The 20,095-nt window shown below is 34.1% G+C and overlaps 3 protein-coding genes across 4 annotated transcripts; all 3 read left to right on the top strand.

The window, feature by feature from the left end:
• The first annotated feature begins 67 nt into the window (after positions 1-67).
• LOC125051217 (putative uncharacterized protein DDB_G0282133) lies at positions 68-4,574 on the top strand. 2 transcript variants are annotated; one of them, XM_047651424.1, is made up of 4 exons: positions 68-2,085; positions 2,840-3,031; positions 3,688-3,857; positions 3,946-4,574. In XM_047651424.1, exons 1-4 carry the CDS (start codon positions 154-156, stop codon positions 4,142-4,144), a joined length of 2,493 nt encoding a protein of 830 aa, XP_047507380.1. In that variant the 5' UTR covers positions 68-153; the 3' UTR covers positions 4,145-4,574. The 2 variants fall into 2 exon arrangements, with proteins under 2 accessions (XP_047507380.1, XP_047507381.1); XM_047651425.1 differs by lacking the exon at positions 2,840-3,031.
• Positions 4,575-8,352: 3,778 nt separating this feature from the next.
• Positions 8,353-14,061, top strand: LOC125051351 (protein yellow-like). The gene is made up of 8 exons (XM_047651603.1): positions 8,353-8,454; positions 9,975-10,408; positions 11,008-11,129; positions 11,330-11,556; positions 12,029-12,143; positions 13,198-13,278; positions 13,379-13,489; positions 13,858-14,061. Coding segments are annotated over exons 1-8 (1,233 nt in total). The 5' UTR covers positions 8,353-8,452; the 3' UTR covers positions 13,999-14,061.
• Positions 14,062-15,990: 1,929 nt separating this feature from the next.
• LOC125051352 (lambda-crystallin homolog) lies at positions 15,991-19,317 on the top strand. The gene is made up of 6 exons (XM_047651604.1): positions 15,991-16,136; positions 17,208-17,395; positions 17,813-18,003; positions 18,277-18,452; positions 18,561-18,725; positions 19,070-19,317. The coding sequence occupies exons 1-6, from the start codon at positions 16,093-16,095 to the stop codon at positions 19,272-19,274; spliced, it is 969 nt and encodes a 322-aa protein (XP_047507560.1). The 5' UTR covers positions 15,991-16,092; the 3' UTR covers positions 19,275-19,317.
• The last annotated feature ends 778 nt before the right edge of the window (positions 19,318-20,095 follow it).

Raw genomic sequence — 20,095 nt, 5'->3', positions numbered from 1 at the left:
CGTAGGACAATCGAGTCACGTTACAGATAGTCACGGGCACTACCCCTGTAGGTGCGCGAGCAGATTTCCCCTGGCGTCAGTCGCTCCTCGGACATTACCCATTAACCACGCTCTCGAACGATGTGGATGGCGCGTATCTCGTAAACGATCGACATGAATAAACTGATTCGGGTTACACTTTTGACGATTGCGGTCTTCCACCATGCCGATTGTAAAAGGACTAAAAGTAAAAAGTTAACAAGTGACACGGAGGAATCTACGCCCCAACCTAGTGTTCTCACTTACTCCAATTTTGGATTCAACGATGTCGGACCTTACGACGGCTTCGTCCCGACGTCTCCCGACTACGCAACCCTTCTTTCTAACAATAAAGAGTCGTCCACGAGACTATATGCGCCTGCGTTCCCGACTAATCTGGATTCCTCAGGATTTAGTGAGAGTTATGGTTCTTCTCCAGGTCAGTCTTTGCCATCGGATGAACAATTACAAACAAGTATGTCAAAGTATCAAACGAGTAATCTAAATTACTTTACTTCCCCTAGTTTTGATAACCTCAACGATCCTAATAAATTTATTTCGGATTCATCAATCTATGAGCAGTCGGACAGTGATAGTAATTCACCAATATACGGGGCTAAGCTAAACTATCCGAAGCAAAAGAGTAAAATTCGTGAATACAATCCTGAGTACAACGTATCAAGGGACGAGATTTCTAATATAAATGCCGATGCTTATACAAGAAATCAGGATACCTACATTCAATCGGATAACAAACAAGTTCATGGCGATTTAAATCTCAATAACTATCCGCCGCCTTACCAATCGTCGTTTCCAAAATATACTACCACAACCGTAGTACCACCAGAATATGAAAACACAAATATTAAAACACCCGAGTCTGCTAGTGCGATTAAATTTCCTAGAGTTATCGATTTCACAAACATGAATGCCTATTTTAGTAAAAATGTGAATAATAATGACAATATAAATACTCGATATCAAAATACACCCCTCGACATAAATCAATATAGCACTAATAACGATGATAAAGTGTTCTCGAATGCAAATAATAATTTTAATAATGATTTTGATAAAAATGCCAAACCCCTTCCACACCTAAAATATAACGGGTTTAACCTTAATAGCGATGCTCAGAAGAACGAGAAGGACATAGCGAAACTTAATTATTTAGCGAATCAAGAATTTTCTCAAAATTATTTTAATAATAAAAATAAGCTCAAAGGAAAGTACAGTTTTAGTAACGACAAATTAAGGAAACCTTGGGATTACAGCAATAAAGACGAAAATGGTAAAAAGTCACCTATACGGTATGAATACACTACCAATCATACAGCTTCAAGTTCAAAGTATGGAAATCCTTTCAAACGTCCTTTTAACAACAGCATCGATGAAATATCTCCTGCTAGTAGCAATCTCGATTTTTATAATTATCAACATCCTGATACGGAATTCGGCAACATTAAAACCAACCCCTTTTTAAAGTCGCCCTTTGAAGACAGTGACAACCATGATTTCAGTATTCATTTTGCAGATAAATTTAAACCATTAAATGAATATCAAAGTAGTTTGAAAAACTCGTACACCACTCCCCCTACAATTACATCACATTGGGGTAATTTATTTAAACCGACTGAGTTTTCTTCACATAAAACTAATTTTCGAAAACCAGTATTTCAAGAAGAACACGATGATATTGTGCACATTCCTAAAAGACCTTCGAGTGGTAAATATGGAACGCATTTAGAAAGCAATTCCTTCGGGGACTGGGCCCACAGGTTCAAACCACACGGCTACAAAAATCAATATGAATGGCCTAAAGAAAGCAACAGGTACACATCAGAAGAAGACCTATTAGACCTACGAAACCATGATTTGACACATTCCTCTCACCCACCCTTCAGACCAGGATTCAACGATTCACCCGAAGATTTTGACTATAAAAAACTAGTCGACAAATGGAAACAAAGTTACTTGAAATCTAAATACAAAGATTCCGTCCGTGAATATGAGACCTACGCATCAGAAACGAAACCCATCCACGTTCCAGTGCCAAAGCCGTACCCTGTAAGTATACTTCACTGTTGGTCTTAGACCACACATGTAATTAATGAAGAAAAACTGTGGAATGCGGATGCCTGCAGACGCGTCGCGCACTATTTTCTTCGCTTGCTCTTGTAAAAATCAGAACGCATGAAGCATGTTTGAAGGTGAAAATACGTTTCGAATGATATATCGGACAATGTTTTAGAAAGCTATAATAAGTATAATAAAATCTATCTAAATGTTATCAAACTAGGTAAGTAAGGACCCAGTTGTTAATAACAAGATCACCGAGCTACGGCTCTTTACGCTACATTGGTCACTTGGAGTTCAATATCTAGTGAAAGCGATATCTAATCCTAGACCACATTAAATAACATTCTTTAAACAAGAAAATCTAATAATATGATTCAATTTCAATTTTAACCATAGCTTTGTTTTGCTTTGTTTCTATAGCTCTCTATTTTGATATAGATCTATCGAAGATTTTAAATTTGTTTATTTTATAATAATTACCTAAGTAATTTCATAAGTTAAGCTCTGAACACAATGTCGCATGATAACGTAATAAGACATAATTATAATACAATTCCTCATCACGTCAACTTTACTTCGTATCTATTCATAAAACTATACACAGTTGCAACTTACCTATCTAATTGGTTTGCATGATGTGCACTCATTAATTTATAATTTCCTTGCAATTTGAATACTTTCTTTCCTTATGCATCGGGAATGGGTCTTCCCTCGCACATTTAGAACAATTAATGATTTGCAGATAGAAGTACCTCATCCAGTGATAGTGCCAGTTCCTCAACCTTATCCGGTTCACGTCCCGGTACCGAAACCTGTAGCGATACCGGTTATCCGGGAGATAACCGTGCCGATTGAGAAGCCGGTGCCTTACCCGGTCTACAAAAAGGTTCCATATCCGGTAGAAAAGCCGGTGCCTGTACCTGTTGAAAAACAGGTAGGCAGTACGACGACGACCATCGACATTTCATTTTTTTTAATAATTTTATAATTCACTGCATTGTGTATTGTGTTCTGTAAATATAATTGTATTTTTCTAACGTACTCAATAAATCATGAACAATGGGACTTGTACGATATCTGTATAAAATGTATTATAATATTTATGTGCATGTCAAGTTTTGTATTTACTTACATTGTAAATTTTGCTAGGTGTTTTTTTATTTACCAGGAACGAATAAGTTAAAAGTACAAGTAGATTTATTAGTAAGTATTTTACGGTAAGTACCTTATCAAAAATAATTTTTAAATCAAATATAAATTACCTAAATTATATTATAAGTGTCGACTATACATTTTTTACTTGCTTTTCTCGCAATTACTAAATATTAACCTGAATGGAATGTAATAATAATAATAATAGCCTTTTAATTCAGATACTTTGACACTTAAAGACATTTATCTATCTCATTCTTTGTAGAAAACTGTGTGCCCTTTTTTGGCAAAGGCCACCTCCAAATCCGCCATTCCTTTCTGTTGAACTGTGCCATGTACCACCCGCTGTTTCCTTAATTTGGTCTATGCACCTTCTAAATTGTCTTCCTCTTTTTCGTTAATTTTACAGAATGGAATGTAATATATGTTAAATGATAGGTTCATGTACCAATAATGAAACCGTACCCCGTCGCCGTGCCACAAGTCAGGCCTCTGTTTCATCACACGCGGCCTCATGATGAACGAGACCCTGACTTAGAAGACGATGAAGAGTATCAGACTCGGCCGGAGAGCAGCAAAAGAATACCGAACTTGAAGCGCCCAAAAAAGTACGAGATGTTTAATAACTTCCTTTGATGTTTTATGATACTCTTTTAGTTGGTCAGATAATAAAATATTTGGAATATTTTATTGCAGTAAAAGACCGCCACCACGAAGGCCATCACGTATGACGTACCATGATCGGGATAGACGGCGAGGACCACAACGCCGACCACCTTCCAGGGACCAGAGATACAGACACACGCATAGTGAACGTCGTCCATACAGACATCAGGATGAATACGAAGAATATGAACCAGAGTATTTGTATTGCAAACGAACTGGGAATTGTTAAGAGAATTTATTTGTTAAGGATAAATAAATTGGGGTACGTGAAAAACCTTTTCTCTGAAAGTCAATAGGTAAAGGTGGGCTCTGCTCTACCCGCAAACCAATATTATCTTCTATAACTCGAAAACTGAAAGTTGTGTGGAAACTGGCAGCACTTACCCCAGAATAAAATTAAGGTGATCTATCCAATTGCATTCTCCTTAGATGACCTTTATTTACTTTTACACGATAAGCCTAAACCGTTGTGATTTTAAGTAAGAACTTCGTTGTATCGGTATGCCGTATGTGCCAAAGTTTCTTTAAGTCTGTTTCGATTTACAATCAAATATTTAATTTAATGTTACGTTGTATACGTTGTTTTAGAGTTAAGTTGCGTGTATAAAGTAATCTAGAATTGTTTTATTATTAGTTAATTATATGTTATAATTAAATGACATTGCTTTTAATTTTCGTCAAAACATTATTTTTATCAGTCCTTTAATTTATTAGAACAAGAACGGAGAGGTTTATTGTAGCGAACAATTTAACACATTTTTTATCTTTAGTTTATACTCGTAGTAAAATACATTTTCATGTTCAAAGATGGACTACTTGAGGTGAATATTTTTACATAGTGTAAAACAAAGTCTCTTCCCGGCTTCTGTTAGACTTTAGTTATAAAATTTTCATGAATAGTTAGAGAGGTTTTAGAGGAAGGTTGGTACAGTTCTATGTTTAATAATTATTACACCTCATTAATAGGTGCATTGCACCTGGGACTGAAATATCTTGAATGCCTGCAATGAAGGTCATTGACAATGCATCTAGTGTTATTAACACGTGATCGGGGGATGAAGTTTCGGTCTCGCATCGATGCGCGCTTTTACCAACGCTCTGCTGGACATGGCTCTCATTCCGTGCTAATTCTCGAGAATTTAGTTCCTAACGACGCTAGTAATGTAAATGGAAAATCTATGACTGTTTCATCATTGAAAATCAATTGCCTAAACACAATATTTATATTGTGTTCCGGCCAAATGTTACTAAAACATGTAAAACGTTAAGCCACTTTTAACGAATTCGGCAAATTTTATTTTACGCAGTATCTGAAGGAAACTATGTACACTATCGCTTAAAAGTATTTGGCCACCTGCAATTTGTTTAAGTTCAAGCAATACATTTTAAAGTGATCATTTATTAGGTTTCATTGTTTGTATAACACCGAAAAATACTTATTTATCTACAGTACAATCGTAAACAGCTTATTGTTATTTGCCCACTTCTGGTCATAAAACCATAATAGTGTTATTGTCGAAAATTATTTGAAGTCGCAATTTTGTTTTGATTTAGTTATTGAGAAATAAACAAGTAGATAGCATATAGAATAACTACTAACTACTTCAAATATTTTTACGTTAGTTATCCGATGTCATTCGAACAGTAAACACGCTATCCATAGCTCAGTACTTAAAGTCTACCAATATTTCTTTTGTTTTTCACATTTTAGTTTAATTTTTTGAAGAAAATGGGTAAAACCTGAGGAATATTCGTAAGATCTCAGAGGCATAATAATAAAGTACCTACTTAGAAACAGAATATTGATACGAATAAGGAAAAATTGTAGGAAGCACTTCGGAGAACTTATTTATTTATAATAATACTAAAACACAATAAGAATAATTAATAAAGCGCATCTTCATATATCGTATTGTAATAGTTTTACCAATTGCAGCGATTTTAGTTTACCTTCAATTACCAGTTTTAAGGTTTTTGGGTGTAAGCGGTGATATAGAAAAAATCTTGTGTGTATGTAGTTCCTATTCTTTAAGTCCAAATTTTTTATAAAAAACTCCTGAGAAAAATAATCTACCGAGAAATTAGGAACTAGGAAAAATCGCGATACGCTTCAAAAAATATTAAGTTACTATAAAGTCAAACAGTTTTGCCGAGATATGTAGTTATAACCAGGCACCTGTCTGTTACGCTTTCACGCCTTAACCACTGAGCAATTCTTATTAATTTTTGTGAAGACATCGCAGCGATAACAACGAAAATGCAGAAGATGAATTTTACACAAAAATATACAGAAGAATGCATATACTTGGAATATTACCTGTTGTTTATTATAACACAAAAACATCTCTAAAAACAAATCCTCTTTATATAAATATGACATTTTTAAATAAAACTTATTTACCCACTGCACACTATAATTTATTTACCGCAAAATCGCCTCATCGACATAATAATTAGTGACATGGGACCAACGTCTCTATGTATGTATATTGTATATGTTATTATTCTTTGTCTTTGAACAGTATTGTTACTAATCCAAAAAACATACCTTCGCCGAAAATCGAACCCAAGACGAGCTATCGCGTAAACCTAACTATATTTGTGGCTACATATTATAACAGGAACTAATAACTGGAAACGCTGCCAGTCTCTTCGGAACCTTTCCTCAAGGGACTCCTTTTAATAATATATTTTAATTATCATATTGTATTTTTTAAGGTTATTAGTTTTAAGTTTAATAATTGTAATAGTTTGATTAAATATTATAAAGAAATATCTTTGTTAGCAATTACTACTTTTCAGTTATTCCGCCTAATGATTGAGTAGGCGTTGCATTTTTGGTAAACCTATTATTTATTTGAACTTAAAAGTAGTGTTTAGATTATAATTTGTTCACAAGTCACGGCCAGTGGTTGCATCTCACGAATTTTATGCAATCTCAACTGACTTAAAATAGTTCGGCATAGTTTTGAATTGAATGGTCAAAAACGGTCTGTAATTTACGTAGGAGGTATAATACTGTGAATGAAATGAGTTTCTTTGAATACCACTAGGTTGTAAGCGAGGTAGACGATGAACTTGTGGTTGTTGCTGCACCTGCTGCTGAACATCATGCTTACTTCGTTTGATAAGACGATTCACCGCTGAACTTATGGAATCGACGCGCAACGGGTGTACCTATTCCTACAGATACGACCTGCATGAATAATTGTGATAGAACTATTTTTAGGAAGCCACCTCTATTCAAGGGCACACACACACGGTGCTTACATATTATTAGTTTAATTTTATTTAGAAAATATTGGGACCGTTCTATTCACAATCATTATGATTATGATTCTACATCATATTTTTTCATACGCATCCTGTATGCGTCCTAAACTTGTTGCCTGACCCGGCACCGTTTTAATATTGTGGAAATAAATATTTTACTTCGTTACAAACGAACGCTATTTATAATGTTAGTATAAAGATTGATAATATTTACATTAAGGTTAAACGTTAATTTCATTTAATGATTTCTCCATTAATTACATAATATGTCACACCCGGTTTATAAGTTAACAATTAATAATGTATTGCATGTAAGGTAATTGACGAAAGCACATACATCGTACTTTTATTGTTCGCGTGAAGCATATAATTATGAATGTAATAGCTTGAATAATTAATAACCACTAAAACAGAATATATTTATGCCATATAGTTCGCATACCTAACAAATATTATGGAAGGTCGAAGGTCATCAGATGCAGACCGAATATAACGAGCCAATTTTAGCAAACTACCGCAAATAATTGGAAATTTCGTAGAAGAACACAAATTTTATTAAGCCACTTGTTAAATTCTTTAATTGTAACCTTTAGAGTCGATTCCACTTAAATCGATATAATAAATGTCCGGTAGTTGTTATCGAGTTATACCTTAGTCATCACTATTTAGACTGTTGTGTAAAAGGGACTTGATCAGGTATTTCGATTTCACTGATTACTTATATTATCCAATGTAACTGTTCACGGTGTCAAGTTTCATTGCGACAGAACATGTTGTAAATTCGATGCAGATAATTCAAGGCTCATCCTATGATCGACGCATCCGCTAAAGTAGGTATTAAACTATATTTAACACTAACGCGGAAAATCCCATAGTTATTGACACAATGATTGAGGCAGGTTGCTAAGTGGGAAAACTCTATGGAAGGTACAAAAAACCTATTTGCATTATTTAGATATCGTAAAAATACTTTTTATCATCTCTTCGACATTACACGCACTAGATTGTTGATTTTTGTTAAAAACGAAATCTTAATTGATGTCATAATCGTGAATCTCCAAAAGTTCACGTGCACTCGTGGGTACGTGTTATCTTCAATCCATGAGAATGACCAAAGACAATATCCTCAAAAAATAAATAAAATTTCTATTGTTTACGTTATAGCTTGTGAATATAAAGGCTCGAGAGACCTCAAACTGGTTAGTCAGTGCTGGCGGTGCCGTTACACCAGTCGCGGGCACCTTTTACCTCACCAATACATAGCATGTAAGTCATTTAATTACGTTTAAACATGCTACAAATATGCCAAGGGCAGCTTTCAATATTTTAACCGAAAAACGAAAACCCAGGAAGTGTTATTGACAAGCTTCATATAAATGAACAAAAAAATTATGTAATTTAACTTCGTTATTATTTGTATCATATAGAAGGTTTTTCCTGGTTATTTTAAATTTTCTAAAAATAATAAATAGATATATATTATACTTATAGATGAATTGAATAACATAGCCCTTGATATAAGAAATAAAATAAATAAGCATAAGTTACTGTTGATACAAAACAAACAATCGAGGCAGAGCTTTAAGCTATGACCTTATATGCATTGACCTCAGACATAATTCATTGCAACTAGGCGATTGATTTTATTTATTCCTTCAGCGACTTCCATAGGCACGTACAAGTACCTGACTTGGTCTCTATTTGAATTCATTAAGTGTCGTATTCAAAGCACCTGTCGGCCTTGGGCACTGCGACAAAAACTCTCCTACTTCATGATTTGTTAACATTCTCTTTTACATGTCGATAGCAGGCTATCTATTTGTAATTCTTTTTTTTGACTTCCATTACATTACATTACACAGTAAGAAGAGAGTGGAGATTGTGAATAATTTTAATAATCTTTTAGTTTAATAGTAAATATTCTTCTTCCAAGTCAAGTTAAATTATATTGATTAATTGAGGAAATTCTTTTACCTTCATGAACGTCAAAAAATTAATGAAATGACTCTAAAATGTACAATTACCAAGGATGTAGAACGGACGAGAAGAACTCTCTCCGAAGAATAACACCTTGCTGCACTTGATTTAATCTTTTTACTTTAGCCCACAAACCCAATATAAATACGTAACATAATCAACATTTGTGCAACATATTATTTTCCCTTCTCAAGCGATCGACAAATTTTGTTCAATTGTGAAAGATAAATGGTACGATTTTACGAAAAAGGAGTCTTCATTGAGCACTACGCAATAAGAGAATAGACGGTTTACTTCATCTAAAAATGTATTTTTAAATTCACTACGTTACTAGCATCAAAAGAGATTTTTAATTTTGCCAATAAATAGATATTAAAATTAATATTTTAGTGAACTCCATCATAATCATCAGGCTTCATTTGAAAAAGAATTATCCTTTTTTTATTTTATGAATTAATATCCATCCAAATAAATGTCAAATCAGCACACACAATATATATATATGTATATGACCAATTTAACAGTCGATAGAGGTTTTAAATGTATGAGAAACAATTGACTTGTTTTGTTGCATGTAAACAAAATAATTTCGAGTTTTTTTTATTGAAAAACCAATGCTTCTTTATTGTTGTAAAGGAATTTTAATTAATTAAATTTAAATATCACATAGAGTATAATAACATGTCTTGTTACGGAGATGTGAGAATAAAATGTTATGCGCATACAATATGCTTACGAAACAATAAATATAATTGCATGACAAAACATTATGAAAAACAGTCAAAAATGTCTCACACTCTTTGTTTCAGGTCGAAAATGAGAGCAATTTTATTCTTAGCAATTACTGCGATAGTAGGATGTAAAGCGGCAACTCCGGAACTACGCTTCGCATGGAAGCTGGTGGATTATGTCTGGGACTCGCCAGAACAACGGGCTACTGCAATTCAAGATGGGTCATTCGTCCAGGACAACAACCTTCCCTTAGGCTTAGCCAGATGGAAGAACAAGCTTTTTGTAACAGTACCCAGGTGGAAGAACGGTGTCGCTTCATCTCTAAACTACGTAGATGTTGACGGGCCACAGGACCAGCCACTCAAGCCATACCCGTCTTTAAAAGATAATTTCGTCCCGGACACAGCGAAAGAACTGCCATCGAACAGTTCGATAATTTCGGTGTTTAGAGTATTTGTGGATCCTTGTGACCGACTTTGGGTTATGGACTCTGGCCTAGCAAATATTTTAGGTAAGTAGTCTTGCCTACATACGTAGAAAGTAATTTCACAATGAAAAGACAATGTCGTGTACGAAGATAAAGATTTATATTTTGTACGCTGTTACATAAGTTAATAATACGACTTCATAATATGTGACGTAGGAAGTGGGTGCAAAAAATATAGGCTTTAAGTATAAGGTATTGGGGTAAAAGGTATTTAAATCATGCAAAAAGTTTCATCGGCTAAACAAAATTAAATAATAAATAAATATAATTTTATCTACGAAAATATTATGAACTTTTCGATAATTGGCGATAGGTATTTGAAAATCCCCATAGGATCTTCATTTATTGCGCAACTTAGATTACGATCAACCGCAATTACGTAGTCACCCACTTTTTTTTAACTTAAGTCAAGGTTAGGCACGACTGCAGAGGATTTCTTGATCATTACCAGCAGTAATTGTGAACGGTTTATTTTCTGTTTTTATGAAACTTTGGTTTACTAAATCCTGTATCGATCGAGACTAAATTGTCCACTTAGTTTCGTTAGGAAATGGCGTGTTATTTGAAAGTCTAGGATTTAAATCACGGGGTAACATTTTTTAATCATGTCTTCTTTCTAAAAGGTTCACCAAACCAAGTGGCCGGTCCATCGCTGGTGATATTCGATTTGAATACGAACCAGCTTCTCCATCGTTATTTCTTCAAGGTTGGGGACATGAAGGAGGATTCGTTCTTTGCAAATGTGGTACGTACTGTCAAGTACTATTTAGTTAATGAAATAATACATACATTTTGTAACTTATTATAAGGATATTTACAATTTGTACACTAAAGTACTACTTAGTTTCATTCAGAACTACGGGTATATTAAACCTGTACACAATCTGGGCGGCGAACTCAGCAATTATATTTATCTGTTTTATATATTATGGTCGTGCACTTCAGGTGGTGGACGTGGACAAAGACACATGTGACAACGCGTTCGCTTATGTCCCAGATTTAGGAGGGTATGGTGTAGTGGTGTATAGCTTGAAGGATAACGACTCGTGGCGAGTGTCCCATCACTATTTCCACTTTGAACCTCTCGCTGGCTCATATAACGTTAGTGGTATTGAATTCCACTGGACTGATGGAGTTTTCGGATTGGCTCTCTCTGAACCCAGAGAAAATGGGTAAGTTTGTGTAATTTATCAGTTTAATTGTTATCAGTTATTACTTGCAAAGATTTTAATGTAGCTCGTAGGGCGATGGTCAAAATATTTTGACTTTTATTTAACAATGAAATATAAAGTATGTACTCGTATATTGACTGTCACTAACTGTTTTATTGGCCTCGAGTATACATTATCGGTATTAATTATGGATACTGTGCATTGTTTAATATCATGACAGCTATATGTATAATTTAATTTCCAGCCATTGTAAGCAGGGGCGGAGTTATTTTTAAATGTTATATCTCGTGTAAATCATTTAAAAGTTAGGATACACATATTTTCGATTGCAAATAGTAAACAGGTTTAAGAAATAACATGACAATGACCGGACGCCTAGTTGCGGTAAAATAACTTATTTATTTAACACGCCGATTTCACAGTTAGGTATTTGCAAAATTTACCAAATAAAAATCTCGTATATATTTTTCAGATACCGCACGATGTTCTTCCATGCTTTCTCCAGCACCAAAGAATTCTGTGTGTCAACAGAACTGCTCCGTAACTACACTCATATCGACAAATCGGAAGCATTCCACGATTTCAAGGTACGTCATAAGAATAGGTTATAAATTTAGAGAGTAATATCACTTATGTGACTATTAAATTATAGGAGCATTTGGCGTACTTAATTTTTCATTCCTATCCATTTCATAAAAAGCAAATAGAAACGACGTAGGAATATGGTATTGTTATTAGCACAATAATTTTCAAGGCTAATTAATTGACGTTAGACGCCGCTTCCCTATCTCACTACCTTAACAACGCAGAATCACGCACATTGTTCTGCTTCAAGTAATTAATTCAAACTTAATCACTATCAAGAAATTATTTACCTTTAGTTCATACACCTGACAATATTTTTCCTTGACTACATATCACGAAAAGATGATTTACTACGTTTTACGGAATTTGATTCCACTTCAAGTATTCTGCTCTATTTTCCTTGAGTCGAATTTGTTATTCTGTTCGAATTATTATTACGAATAACAATATCCAGAAAAATAGTCAAGTCAAGTCAAATCATTTATTTCAATTAGACCACCTAAAATGGCACTTTTGAACGTCAAACAAAATACAAAGAAGATTCTAGTTGCCCCTTCCAAAAGCTAGTTTCGTGTGGAGAAGAATGGGAAAGAAACTCCACACTTACTCTTTTAAAATAGATTTACAATACATATTTTGTTTACATTAGTTAAATAATTATATGTGAAGACAATATACTCTTAGAATAAAACTACTATACTAAAAAAGTTAGAATACATGTTCCTTACATATTTACAAATATCGAAACCGTAGAATATTATACATTAAAGAGTAATAAAAATTATATAAAAAAAACACAATAAAACAGTGTGTGAAAATACATTATGTACTTATAAAATATAACGACGACTGAAAAGTATGATTGGACATGGTTTTATATTAATTAGTTTTGGGATTTTCAATTACTAACAGCACTAAACAAATAATTATAAATTGAAATTCCCATCGAATGTCTGAGGTCTCAGTGACCTTAAATGACTTTTAAATTTGGTGTGTACACATTAATATGCTTTTAAAATAACTTAAGTACCTATTCCATTGTTATCTTATTTCTAGTTATTGGGTGACCGTGGTGCCAACACCCAAGCCTCAGCTAACTACTATGACCCTAAGACCCACGTGCTGTTCTATACGCAGGTGAGTCGATTTTATTAAATTATTCAACATCTTCCAGCAGTTGCTTTAAGAACTAAGTTTTTCATAATTATAACATTAAATTAAAAATAAACTTTTCAAGGTTAATCGTGATGGCGTAGGCTGCTGGAATTCAAACAAGCCGTACACACCAGACACCAACCCGCTAATAATATCAGACCCCGAGCTCTTCGAATTCCCCAACGACCTTAAGGTAAAGTTCACTCACTAATTTATACAATTTAAGTGGGGAAATCCAAGCTGCGAATTATTTATTAGCCATGTATAAATATAATAATATTTAAAAGCCAACTAGTTTCCTTGCCACATTTAGCTGACAAATTAATCGGTTTTTATTTATTTCAAAATATAAATTTTATGGCTAATACAATGTTAACGCGAGTATTCAATTCAAAAAATGTCTTATTTATTTAAAATTAATTGCTTACTTACACAAAATGACTGACCGACTTTTAATATACCTATTGTTATATTTATAATTAATATTACAATAGGCTTATCAGTTTATCGATTAATTTAGGTTCCATTTCTTTAAATGATATGTTTATATTATTATTTCAGGTCGACTACGAAGATACTCTATGGATATTGAGTGATAAATTACCGCGGTTCATCTTCAAAGGTTTAGACCCGAATGTTGTTAATCATAGGATTTTCAGCATCAAGGTGGCTGATGCTATCGCGGGCACTGCTTGCCAGTAGAATAATCTGTGTACTGTGTACACGCACTTTTGTTACTGTCAATTAAATGTACAAAACTTTCAATTGTTTTTGTGTACTTACGAGTGATGTTTTACTTTAAATAAAGTACCTAATAATTGCTTATTAAAACAATCCAGTTTACCTTATAAACCATTTAATAGTTTAGAAAGAAAGCGTTCAAAAGGCTAACCAAATATGCCAATAGCGGCAATAACCAATTAGGTCAAAAAGTACATTTAATTTTATCGAGGACCTGTTTGCTTAATTACATGCGCTCAAGCAGGTACATCCTTTATTACGATCGATGACATAATTCGCATATCGCTCCCTTACTATTGTTTGATATTCATCAATCGTACTCTTGTGTGTCTTTAGGACTAGAATAAGAATCCATAAATACAATAGAAATAAAGTACAGCGACCTATGTAGGAAATACAATTATCAGATATCATATTATTATTTTGTTTGGTTTACGCGAGCAATCGTCGTCAGCGAGAGACATTGCTGCACATAATCATTTGAAATTGAAAATCGCGTTTATATCCGTTGAAGAAAAACACAATCTGAGGAAATGATAATCTGCTTTAAACTAAAGATAATATAATAATTATACAATACATATTTGCATGTTCGTTATTATGTTGTATGATAATCTTACGATTAATATCTATCTCGTGTTAGGCTTAAAACGGCTTTAAAGAGCATTAATTGAAACACGTGTATTTCAGGACACATGAATCTATAAAAATGTACTTTACTATTTAATCTTTACATTATAATTTTCGAAAACAATAAAATGTTTTATAACTTTTTTCAAAAAAAAAAAACAAAACACCAGTTACTTAGCAGGCGTCTGCAATTATGTATACAATTTACCCGTCGCACATCCCTTACACTATTATCAATATACCTCAACCGCTATCACCTAATGCATGCGAGCATCTTCTAATCGAGGTCGTACTCAGTTAAACTAAAATTCTCCTAGGAGTGTTCCACGCTCCTTATCTTTCTGTCGACTATTTTGCTAAAGGTTTGCTACTCTCTATAAAAACATAATACATAGTTATGGGTGATTTCAATACAGGCTTAAAAAAAGACGACTGCCGATCGAAAAAGTTGCTCTCCATCATCAGAAAGCGAACCTTTTGTATCACTTCACGCTGATTTTCAGAAAGACAGTGGTACTGCCCCGGTCGCGCCTGCCCATTTGACTGAAGCCCGAAGACAACAGCATGGCACTCCTACTAGAAAAGGGTTGACTGATTGCGCTGATGAGACAACCTCTCTCACAGGTTATTTCACCAGTGGGCGATGGGGTCGCCGACGCCTAAAAATATCTAACCTATCTCTCTCTCCTTTAAATCGTACTAACTGATGTGAAACTAATCTAAATTTGTCGTGATTCATGTGTCCTTTTTTAGTTTATTCTTTTGATCCTGGTTTAGTTTTGTCTAAATAACTAATATGTATTATGTACTTTTGCACTACGTGCTTACCTTATCTAGTTTAATTTTTTTTCTCAAAGTGGTTGCCTGGAAAATATAGCCTTGAAAGCGTTAAGGCCGTCAGTTGCCCTCCTTTTATTTAATTATGTCAATTGTATTATATTTCTGTATTCAACGAAGTGTTAATAAATATAAATAAATTATTTAATATTGATAATTTTTAAATTTGTATAAAGAAGCAGATTTTAAAAGTATTCTTTCGTTATACGTGGCGGTGACAACTTATAATTATTTATCCTTATAAATAACCTTTTATGTCGTGTCCTTTTATGCATGAAGAAATTGCATAAACCTCTGAGTTTTATAGAAAATTCCAAGTGTCTACTTAAAAATATAGTGTCTAAACTCTCTAACTACATTAAAAATGCAGAAATAAATAGTCCATCAGCACAATTATTTCCTAATAATGTTTACCTAATTATATCAGCGTAATTGTAAGCAGCATTGATAAGGTTAAAGTTTACATTACTGATGAAGATAACTCGTTACAAGACAGTTTTATAAGAACGAACGCTCAGAGTAACGTCAGTCTGCAGTCAGCATTCACTCAACAACCAAGGAACACTGTGGACAAAAAGCAAAAACAAAATGGCGCCAAATTATAAGACAGAAAAGGTTACTATATTTGGAAGGTCAGTGTCCTTTATACACAATAACATAACATCTTACCTCTTACATGATATTGCTTTGCATTTACCTCGGCTTGTTTTAATGTTTACAAAATGCTAAATGTGTATTGATTATGAAATGTTGGTACTTGTCGACAGTAAAGCAATTTTCCCAATGTGAATCAGATTTAAGTTTCTTTTCTTACATACATGTACGTATGCCATATGTAGCTAGTGAGTGTATGTGATCGCTTCTCAAAGTATCTACTTATCTCTTTTTGTATAATGAAAACAATATATTAATCAGGCAAAATCAATAACATCAATGATGTAGTACTTTAAAATTACGTTTGTAGTGCCCTGCATTATGCAAGCGTTGCAATACACGACGCGAGTGCAATTTTCTCGATTACCTTCGATACAAAACACATAAAATGAGTTTACACAGATCAAGCATACCTACGTGGAACATCATCACCACACTCTTGCATAGTATGTAAAATATTTGAGATACAAATATTGATACTTGATAGGTACCTAAATAGATGAATACTTATAATTTTACGTATTGTTTCTCAGTAAGTGAATTATGTATACAATTCTTATGAGAAATAAAGTTATTCTTAAACCTAAATAAAAATATTGAAGGCTCGCCGAAAGCAAATAACATTTATTAATATAGAGGTATATGCCGTCATATGCTCGTTCATTTATTAATATATATCGTTTGTATTTTTATTACAACTTCTCTGAGTTATCTTTAATTTACATAGTTAACGAAGGTTTACCAAAACAATGGCGAACTTATCACTGAATATCAAACTTGTTTACTTTATTTATTTTTAAACAAGCCAGCTGATAGTTAATGGACCGATAAGTATTACTGTTAGAGTATGATTTATTGATGTACAAGATAACAACAACATATGTAGTTTACTCAAATGCGTTAACAAAAAGAGAGAGAGAGAGTCCGAGAGACGGACATTAGAATAACCATTATAGTTAGAATTTAATAATGTGTTTTGAACTGGTTCGATTTTATAAAATTATTTTAAACTCATAACTTCATTCGTTTCGGTTTTTTTGTCTTTTTAGTGGTCTTATCGGAAGGTCATGGGCTATGCTCTTCGCATCTGTCGGATACCAAGTGACAGTATATGATATCATCCCCAAGCAAGTGACGGATGCCCTCGCAGATATAAAAGTACAGTTAGAGACTTTAGAAAAAGATGGCCTGCTTCGTGGTGAATTGACGGCAGCAGAACAGTTCCAGTGTGTTAAAGGTATTCAGAATTTCTTATCTATATCTTACTCTCAAACGGGATCTCGATGGGCACTTGGCATTGTGTATAGTAGAGCACTTATGTAACAGGCCGTTATCAGTAGTGTTTCTATGAATTAGTTTTCTTTATTAACTACCAGAAATGAGTGTTAGCTTGAAATTAAACAAAAACTTCTGGTTTCTTACACTTCCATGTGCGTTATACTCGTATTAATGAGGTTGAGCGTAGGAGCCCCAACTATGCACCAAAGGATTTTCCTTAGGCAAGCCAAACCGGTATTACTTAGGCCAAAAAATCATATGTATCAGGTAAAGAATGCTTAACACTTAGGTACTTGAATAAAGAACACTGATCAGAGAAATATGTAGATGCAAATTTCAGAGGCGTAAAATAATGATTTTTGCAATATTTTTAAAGGTACAACGGAGCTAGGTGTCGCTGTAAAGGATGCGATTTACGTGCAGGAATGCGTTCCAGAAGATTTAAATTTAAAGATGAAAGTTTACCACCAACTAGACAAAGTTATGGGCGACAATACAATCCTTGCCAGCTCTACGAGTTGTATACTACCTTCGAAATTATCCGAAGGCTTGAAACACAGGTCTCAGGTAAGAATCTAGATATATCTAGACTCTACTATTATCCTTGACGGTGTTTCATTGTTTGCTCGTTTTCACCACCCGCGATAAAAGCTACACAATGCGGTAAATACGATATATACGAGTATATAATATAATATTAGCATTTACAAATAGCTTTTTATAACGCAACATGAATAGGTGATTTATGTATATATGAATATTGATATTATTTATATAAAATGTCGCTTAGTTATGCGAAGAGTTCCTGCTTTCGAATCAATTAAGTTGATGATTTTCCAGGTGGTGATAGCTCACCCAGTCAATCCCCCATACTACGTCCCGCTTATAGAGGTTGTTCCAGCACCTTGGACTAAGCCAGAAGTAGCGAAGAAGACAAAGGAAATTATGTTGGAAATTGGCCAGGAGCCAGTTGTACTGACGAGGGAAATCGATGGATTTGTGCTCAATAGAATACAGTAAATAGTTAACCTTTTTTAAGATGGAAATGGAAAATGAAGATTATTAAGTTTCCATATTAGACAAGTATTGACTCTTCTATGTTAAAGGCTTCATTATTTTTTCAGGTATGCTATTCTTAACGAAGCTTGGCGTTTAGTATCCGATGGTGTTGTAAATGTAGAGGATATCGACAAAGTTATTTCTGAAGGTTTAGGCATGCGGTACGCCTTCTTGGGTTCTTTGGAAACTGCTCATCTCAATGCTGAAGGAATGCAGAGCTACATCGAAAGGTATCCTTGTAATCATATATTTATAAACGTATTTCAGAAGTTATTTACTCAGTGCCACTATAGTTCTATCGGTGTATTATCTTGTGAGTGGACTACACTACTAGACAGATGAAATATCGGATAATTACATTTTTGCACCATTTAATCGACAACTTTTTAAAGTCAAATAGATTTCAAAATCTCCCGCCCACAAAACCGTATTACACTCAATTCAATGGTGCGGTCCTCAAAACTTGAGTTAATTCAATAAGTATGAAGTTTATTATATCGGAAAAACCGCGCACTGTAGCTCAATGTGCCCCGCTATGTTTTGTTTATGTCAACTGCAAATTGAATTGTTACAGATATGGAAAAACAATAAACAGCGTCAGTAAAACATCTGGCGCTATACCTAATATGAACGATTCTAAAAGTGCGGAAAGCATTTGTGAACAATTAAATAAATTAGTGCCAATTGAGAAACTGCCGGAACGTAGAGCGTGGCGTGATGCTTGTCTAACACGTCTCTCTATTCTTAAAAACGAAATGAAAAAGACATACAAAAAGTAAAATATTCAAACTTACTCAGATGTAATAAATTATTTGAATCTGAGTTTTATTTGTTTTTGTGCATACACTAGGTTTTTATAGAATATAACTCTCACCATCTCCGTACCCAAATATTCGGTCTACTCACTGAACGTAATGACGTATCGGACGGCTGACAGAAATTCTCTTGAACAGCTTTGGCGTTTGAAAAATACGGGCCCCTAAGGGTAGGACGCAAAGAAAGACCGCATCCCGTCCCAATCTGCTGACCTATAAATAACCTAGAAATGCGGGCTGTTCAGGGCGCGTAGTAGGTATAAATGTGATTGAAAGAGTATTGCCACTCACTAGATTAGGTCTCCAAAAAGTTTGATGTTTTGCATTCAGACTCATCCAAAATTAAACTAACCATGATGATCGCAAGGAGATGACACTATAGGAAGAAGATTCAGACTCAGCCTCTAACGGAATATTGTAGGATTTAGATAGGAGCACTGAAGCTTTTAACAAAAACCTTTTAAATCCTACAAAATAAAATCCATTATCTAGATCGTGTCTTGCGTAGCTGCAACATTGAACTTCAGGCGGTACCTGAAAGAATAAACGAAGACGTAGTATCCTGAAATATCAGATCAGCAGCGTGAATCGTCTTCACCCATATGTTTTAACAAACCTCTTTTGAAATCAGGCATTTCCTGCGCGAGACAAATATGACAAAAATATAAAAACCCGAGGGATTCTCTTTCACTGAATCAGTGGTATAACAATTATAAATGTAAATGTAAATTTACGATTAATTTAACTTGACTATTCAAAAGTGTACTTAGTTACCTACTTGAATA

This window comes from Pieris napi, chromosome 7, assembly GCF_905475465.1.
Source record: "Pieris napi chromosome 7, ilPieNapi1.2, whole genome shotgun sequence".
In the NCBI taxonomy this organism is placed as follows: domain Eukaryota; kingdom Metazoa; phylum Arthropoda; class Insecta; order Lepidoptera; family Pieridae; genus Pieris; species Pieris napi.
This window is presented reverse-complemented; position numbering and strand designations above follow the sequence as displayed.

Excerpts from the sequence above, each read along its gene's own strand:
- LOC125051217 (XM_047651424.1), top strand. The coding sequence starts at position 154 with ATGAATAAACTGATTCGGGTTACACTTTTGACGATTGCGGTCTTCCAC. Across the intron at positions 2,086-2,839 it reads CAGTGCCAAAGCCGTACCCT|ATAGAAGTACCTCATCCAGT; the intron begins GTAAGTATACTT and ends AATGATTTGCAG. Across the intron at positions 3,858-3,945 it reads AACTTGAAGCGCCCAAAAAA|TAAAAGACCGCCACCACGAA; the intron begins GTACGAGATGTT and ends ATTTTATTGCAG.
- LOC125051351 (XM_047651603.1), top strand. Across the intron at positions 10,409-11,007 it reads TGGCCTAGCAAATATTTTAG|GTTCACCAAACCAAGTGGCC; the intron begins GTAAGTAGTCTT and ends TCTTTCTAAAAG. Across the intron at positions 11,557-12,028 it reads TCTGAACCCAGAGAAAATGG|ATACCGCACGATGTTCTTCC; the intron begins GTAAGTTTGTGT and ends TATATTTTTCAG.
- LOC125051352 (XM_047651604.1), top strand. The coding sequence starts at position 16,093 with ATGGCGCCAAATTATAAGACAGAAAAGGTTACTATATTTGGAAG. Across the intron at positions 17,396-17,812 it reads ACAGTTCCAGTGTGTTAAAG|GTACAACGGAGCTAGGTGTC; the intron begins GTATTCAGAATT and ends ATATTTTTAAAG. Across the intron at positions 18,004-18,276 it reads GCTTGAAACACAGGTCTCAG|GTGGTGATAGCTCACCCAGT; the intron begins GTAAGAATCTAG and ends ATGATTTTCCAG.